Source organism: Prosopis cineraria, unplaced genomic scaffold, assembly GCF_029017545.1.
Source record: "Prosopis cineraria cultivar Desert tree isolate PC_DT_omini unplaced genomic scaffold, ASM2901754v1 PC7, whole genome shotgun sequence".
NCBI lineage: Eukaryota > Viridiplantae > Streptophyta > Magnoliopsida > Fabales > Fabaceae > Prosopis > Prosopis cineraria.
Genome location: NW_026555338.1, coordinates 33,660,860 through 33,668,544, shown reverse-complemented (window position 1 = coordinate 33,668,544; position 7,685 = coordinate 33,660,860). Strand labels below are relative to the sequence as shown.

Here is a 7,685-nt window from a genome sequence, read left to right as displayed (position 1 = left end):
GATTTTTCTTTCCCTTTTTTTCTTTTCCAGCCGTGTGTTTATCTTGAATCTTCATTTGAATCATATGTCTTCATTTCTTCCCCTGTGTCTCTTCTCATATGCTTCCTTCACCTTGACTTGAACGCACATGTTGAAATTTCCAGTGCTCCAAACGGATGACTGTTTACGATTTTTCACACTTTCCAAGCATATATGAAACTTCCTTCCAAATTCAACATTGATTTTGTGTCAGAGAAATTCTCATACAAGATTATAGATGTGTTTTATTTGTTCGTGGTTCTTAAAACGCATGCTAGAATCATATTTCATTATTCATGCATGCAACACTCGTGACACTTGAACAAAGAAATTCAGAGATGAGATGGTCACGGTCGAAGTTTGATCGGCCAGCTTCCCAATACTGACCCGGCAAATGAAGGAGGTACATGGCCAAATCCAGAGAAATAAAAGCATGCGCAATTATTAAGTTTCAAAAAGAGACCCGCTTTTTTTTTGGGTGTTTTTGGCCGGAATCAAAAGGAGACTTTGCAACACAGATGGGGTTTCGTTCACATTAATTAATATAAAACACACAAGCACGGGTAAATATCGTTATCCAGTAAATAAGGCCATAAATTTGAATCTGCGCATATAATCTAATAGGAAATTGGTTACGTTGTGTGAAATGATACTCGTTAATGATCAAATATTTAATTGGAGACGCGTGTTCGCTGACGAGGTGCGTGCGTGCTTGGTTTTAAGGAAAACTGTCCCAGAGGTTGGATATACTCTCCATGGATTAGGGATATTATCGCTCATGTGTTAAATATAAAATTATACTCTCTCCTGTTAAAATATAATCATTTTCTCTTAACTAATATTAGTTTAAAATATATTTTTCTGTTAAAAAATATGAAGCATTTTTAATTGAATCTCATCTTCTAATAAAGTAGTTATTTATTTTTAAATTAATCCTATCTTTTCATATTTACCTCTATTTAATAGGTATGTTATCCTAAAATGAATATAAAGTGATTTATTTAATAAAGGAATTTTAAAAAAATAATTACATCTTAAAAGAATAAAAATATATTATATTTATTAACCTAAATCCTCATGCAAAGTTTTTTCTTACTCATGATATGAGGATGATAATTTTATTGGTATGCAAATTTTTTTTAAAAACTGTTTATATTTTAAATTGGAGAGAGTATATACTTCATGCTTTTTACTCCTCTCAGCCCTTATCATGAAACAACTTTAATTATCTCGTCGGAACAAATGAGACATGTTTATAAGTAATTAATTTTGTCTCAAATAAAATAAGCTTCTAATTTAATACCTATTTAAATGAAAAATTTTTAAATTTATATTATGTTCTCTCTTATAGTTAATTAGTAAATTTAAATAGGGATAATATTAAAAAAAGTAATTAATATATACTCATCAATTGTCTTATATATAAGCACACATTTAAAAGAATCCTTCTAGACGCTAACGTATCCTGTTATAAGGACCGGATGCAGCACACACACACACTTATATTTTGCATTTGGAATACCTCCTCTGTGTCAATTCTATTGTTGTTTTGCATTTCCGATCTTGTTTCAAAACTATTACTTTCTCCTTGTATTTTTTGAAAGGTTGAATGTTAAAAAATATAAAATATTTTTAATCTTTTAAAGTATAATTATTGCTATTTTTTTAAAGTGCCCTTATTAAATAAATTATTTTATATTTATTTTAGGGCGAAACACCCTATTAAATAGGGGCAGATATAAAAAAATAAAGTTAGTTTAAAAATAAGTAATTACTTTATTAAGATGTGAAATTCGATTAAAAATACCTTACATGTTTTAATAGAGGGAGTATTATTTTATATTATGACATTTGTTTTTTTTTCCCCAATTATACCTCTCATTCGATTGCTTTCAAGTAACAACCACATGTCTCATTTTTATTTAGATTATTGCACTTGGCAAGGGATATTTTAGTCCAACATGAAGAGTAAAATTTTCATCAATTAATAATTTATATATTAATTCAATAGATACCTTGAATAGCATAATGTTGGTCATGAAAATGGTACTATTTATTTAAGACTTGTTTTGTTGGAAGGTTTTCCCTCCCTTTCCCTTACCAAACAAGGGTAGGGGCAGCCCCTTCCCTTGTCCTATCCAAACAATGTTTCTCTCCCCTTATTTAGTAAGGTGAAGGGGAGGAATTTTTTTTTTTAAATTTATCTTCCCCCCTCCAATCAAATGCTTCCTTAAAATCTTAACTCAAGGTGATATGTATTTACTAGTTCATATTATATATAAGTTATCTCTATTCATCTTATTAGAAATAAGAAAAAAATGATTAATTCATTAATTTTGATTGAAAATAAAATATTTTTTCTTAAGAGCACAGAGAAACACTAAATAACTTCAAGTCTACTCCAAGTAAATTGTATTTGGGGTAAAATTTAAAAAAAAATTAATTAATAACTCACTAAATGACTTAATTATTAATCACTTATACATAGGATTATTAATTTCTTCTAAAAGACGTCATATTATACAGGGGAATGGAGGGTGTACATGTATAATTGTAATTAATTTCCTATTGTTATACGGCATCTTAGTTCCAACATTTCTGCGTCGGAATTGACTTTGTCACTTTGTGATTTAAAGTCAGTGTTGACAATCCTTATCACAAAACATTTAAGCAACATCTTGTAATATTCAATAAAAACCTCTAATTTTTAATGAAAAAGATTGTACAGTGTAGACTGTAGAGGTTAAAGTTGCGTTATTTTTTTTTTCATAGTTTATGAATGAATTTCAGTATTTATCCAAAAAAAAAAGTGAAAAGGAGATCGTCTAATATTCTGATTTTGGGCGAATCAATCATTATCCAAAAATAAAAGAGTTGTGTTTTCGGAGAGAAAACATATTTGTTTTACTTTATTTCCATGACTTATAAAAATGATCTGCAAAAGTTAAAGTATAAAAATGATAATTATTATTTCTAAATTCTTAAACATATGATACTTAAAAGTTTTTTTAAAATATAATCAACACATTTTACGTGCGTTTTCAGGTTATTCTGAAAGGGAAGGGCCTCCTATACTCACTATTTACAGTGGGAGGACTACGCTCTGTTCTTACTTTTTAAGGCTTACAGTACAAGTTACGCCGAACGTGCTTCACAATTTTGGCTCATTGTTGCTTCAAGTGAACATCTCAAATTCCTCTGTTTTAAATGCGGTTATCAACTCTAATTATAAATACACAGTAGTTTCAACCAGACTTGAATCCAAACAGGCTCACAAACAATTCTTCCTCTGTTATGTCAGATATCATTGTTGAATGGGAACAATGGCATACTATATTACCAATCCAATGTCTTTCTTATCTGTAAATAATCAACCACTTGACTAGCTAGTTCTGTGTAAACCCGATCTCGAAAATTGACTTTGAAATTGAAAATTAAGGTGCACGAGTCATTTGACCAACACAGCCGACAGGTTAAAATTCAAGTCAACCTTGTATCTAAATGTAATAATGATCAATAACAGTACTTTGGCCCCAGCTAAAAAAGTAAGGGTATGTGGTATAGTGTGAATAACCCCAAGTTTTCAGCCAAGACATTATACTTTTAGCTTAAGTTCAACCGCCATATTTGATATGGAGTTTTCAAAACACGATGATCTTCCCATGTGCCCCACTGACATGCCGGCTTCCAATGAAGTGGTTCTGTTTCATTGTCTTGGTCAAATCTGATGAAACACAGGGAAATTTTGTCTGGTATCGTTAAAACTTCCAATAAGATAGATATAACTCAGTTCCACATTGCTGATATAATGAACACAGTCTGCTCATCTGCCGTAAGTTGAAATTGATACACAAAAATTATATACAGATGTCAAAAAGTGTAAACACCTGTTTTTTCCGTTTTGAGTTTTTCGGTTCAATGTGAATCATACTATAAAATCACATCATGAGCTCAACATCATGGACTCAGAGTAGGAGACTTTCGACTTGGTTTATTTATATTATATTGGCCCATCCATCTGGGCCTTCTAGCTTATACTTACTCTGACATTTGGAACAAAGCCCTTTACCAAGAAAACTTGAATTTCACTATAAAAAAAAATAGAAAAAGAAGCAAAATTAAAGCTTGTTCATATTGAAAACCTGAAACTAATTCATTAGCCAACATACTATTAGTACGTTTTGCACATACCTATAATTTAAGGGCTACAATAGAACCAACACGAAATGAGATATCATAATTGAAGAGTCATATAAGCTAGGCGAGTTTCTTGGCCACCCCAACCCTCATTAGTGCTGAATAAGCTATGAGTCTATAAACTATCAGCATTATCACCAGAGCCAAAACGGCAACCACTTGGTCCTCCAAATGCACCCCCATTTGCTTTATGGAAGGAAATTCTGCAACTGAACACTGCCCCTCCGAACAAGGGTATGTGTCCTTACTCTCATACTGAGACCCCAGAAACAATTGGTATGTGTAGTAGCCAATGGACAAGTACTTGATCCAAGCTATAAAGCTTGGGACATGTTGGACAAAGTATCCACCAGCTAGCATGAAACTTAGCATAATCACAGAGCCAAGTGTACTTGCAGAGCTTTCATCCATCACAACCGCACCGAGGGCAAGGCCTAAGCCTTGTGAGACTAGGACATCGAGTAAGAGGCTGAAGAGTGTATATAAGAAGTTCAGGACTTGTGGTTTGAGGCCTGCCATCCAGTAGGATATAACGAGAAAAACTGTGGGAAGGACAAGTTCCATGGGCAGGTCAGCTACCATCCTTGAGAGGAAGTAAGAGGAAAGTCTGTACATTCCAGAGGATCTTTCTTTATCAAGCATAGTCCTTTCTTGTGGGAATGTGAAGATGGCTTGATACATTGGAATGTAACTCCAGAAAACAGCTATGAAGAATAGGAGACCTATCTACATGTCAGGGAACAACTAAATTTTAGTTACTTGGAAATTATCTCTGTGATCACAAAAACTGAAACCATCACTAAGCAAAAATTTAAAATAGCCAATATGCATTTTGAAAAGTTTCTTTATGTTTAATATAATGCCTGTGAAGCTTCTTAAAGGAGATTAGTGAATAACCCGACTTTTAAAATTCTTTTTTCTTCTTGTTTTATTGGTTGTATTAAACAATTAGTAGTGAGCCATTCTTGTTTTAATTAAAATATTGAAGTCTTAAGTTTCGAAGAAATCAGGGTGAAGAAGAAACCAGTGGTTCAGCTAAATTAAATCATTAACTCTATATAATATATAACCACATGCCATATAATTTGGAAAACTATTAGTACTTGTTCGATTCTTCTCTCTTTTTCATAGGCAAGTACAGGGCAGATTAGGTTCAATTTTGTCTTTTAAATTGAGGAAACAATTAGTGAAGGCTTACTTGATCCTGAAAGTGCGAAATGTCGGACTTATACCATAGTAGACCTGAAATAATGGCAGCCATAACGATTTGAGTAACTTTGAGGCTAGAGAATGACTCATATTTTCTCTCCTTCACTCCCCGTTTGAGCAACACACTGAATTGCTGAAACCAACTTGCAGACCATTTATCCAAATCTGTGTCTTGAAATCTACTCTCACTCATGCCAGAATTACTTGCCGCACGAACCATGTCCTTCACTTGTGCTTCAAGGTTATGCTTGTATGCTAACACCAACGTCTGCTTAAGTGAGGCATGATCTTCATCAGATTCATCAGTATAAATACCTGCAAAATCCTCCAAGCTTAAGTGTTTATTCTTCTAAATGCTTGCCTACACAGTAAAGAATGTAGTTGGACATCTTGGATATGTTTTTCTATTAACAGTTGCAGAACTTAACAATATAATGCTCCTAATTCATTGGGCATAACAAATGAACAAGAGAAGACATACCATTTGCAAGATCCAAAAGGAAATCAGAAGGGTTCATGCCCACAGTAGGGGCATATCCAAGACTCAGAAAATAGTTCATGACATCAGAACCGTTTCCAAAGAACAAAGGGCTCCCTTCAGACAACAACAAAACCTTACAGAACATATAATACAATCTACTTGAAGGTTGGTGTATGGTCATAACCACAGTCCTTCCAGCATTAGCCAGCTCCCACAAAGTGGACACAATCTCTGAGCTGTGGTTGAGTCAAGTCCAGAAGTTGGCTCGTCCAAAAATAGCAAGCTAGGGTTTACCAACATCTCTTGCCCAATACTGACCCTCTTCCTCTCTCCTCCTGAAACTCCTCTTACCAAAGACCCTCCTATCATGCTATCCTTACACCTGGTTAACCCTAGTTGGGATATCATGGTTTCTGCCTGTAAGATTTTCTCTTGTTTGGTGAGGTTGTTTGGTAGCCTGAGAAGGGCTGTGAAGACTAAGGTTTCAGTGACAGTCAAGTGTTGGTAGAGAATGTCATCTTGGGTGACGAATCCGATTTTTCGCTTCGTTGTGTTTGAAAAAGGTTGGTTGTTGTAAGTTATAGTTCCTTGGAGATTGGCGTTGCTTCTTAGCCTGCCTCCTAACGCATTTAGGAGCGTCGTTTTGCCGCTTCCTGATGGTCCCAGCATTGCTAGCATTTCGCCTGGTTCCACTATGCCCGACACTCCTTTTAGTATCATTTTCTCTTCTGATTTTGCGTTCGTGTTGAATAATCCACCTTTCTTGGTCCTAATCTTGCACAACACATCCTCAAACTGTACGCACAGAACGTTTAGAACAAAATTCTGATCATAATTATGCTCAAATGTGACTTTGGAAATATCATATATGTATCATTGATTCTGGCTTATAAAAAGAAGACGGGAAAATAAGGCTTTGATATCAGTTTGATTATACTTCAATCAAGTGAAAAAACGGTCTGTGTCCGAAAATTTTAAAAAAGGCATTTATGCAAATCATGAACACGGGTTGAATTCAATTACTGAAATTAAATTTTAACTCCCTGCAAGAATCATATATTAACCCACACTTCTCATAATCAATATGGCTCATCAGTCATGCCTTTATTCCATGCACTTCAAAATTAATTACAGTCAGAAGCTTAAGAAATTATAACCTTCATGTTTACATTAAAACAACAACTTGAGATTACTATTGCTGACGTTCAGAGGTTGACAAGAATTAAGAAACTTTCAGTGAGCATCCACAAAACATGAAGGCAGCTAGCTAGAAAGAGAACGGAATATCATATAAGTTGTGGTATATTTTACCGAAACCAAGAGAAGAAAAAATTAAAACCCATATTACTAATAACATGCTATACCCTGAGAGTAAGAGGAAGATTGTTCCCCTTCTGAAAGCTATGAGGTGCTTTGGATTTAGATTGAGCCTCCTTGTCAGCCATCTCCTGCTCCATGCTCTTGCTTTGCTTATTCTTCTAAATCACACACTCTTAACTTGATCTTTCGATTTTGAGCTTACCTCTTCAATTCATCATTTTGTCCCTTTTATAAAAGAAAGCATAGGCTTGAAATGGTAACAAGGATCAAAGCTAGCTGATCTCACTGTCTACGAGTTTATGGTGCTTGGTACTATAAATTCTTGTGGTAACATTGTTATCTTGGAAACGTGATCAGATGGGGTTGTACATAAATGTATATATGATGCTAACTTTAATACAGAAATGTGTCTTACAGTACTATTCCATTTATGTTGATGAATGAAAACTCTCTTGTGTTC

At 34.1% G+C, this 7,685-nt stretch overlaps 1 protein-coding gene across 1 annotated transcript; it reads right to left on the bottom strand.

The window, feature by feature from the left end:
• Positions 1 to 4,275: 4,275 nt before the first annotated feature.
• Positions 4,276 to 7,362, bottom strand: LOC129316770 (ABC transporter G family member 9-like). The gene is given in 5 exon segments (XM_054961148.1): positions 4,276 to 4,941; positions 5,414 to 5,739; positions 5,906 to 6,133; positions 6,136 to 6,700; positions 7,270 to 7,362. Coding segments are annotated over 5 exon segments (1,878 nt in total).
• Positions 7,363 to 7,685: the final 323 nt, after the last annotated feature.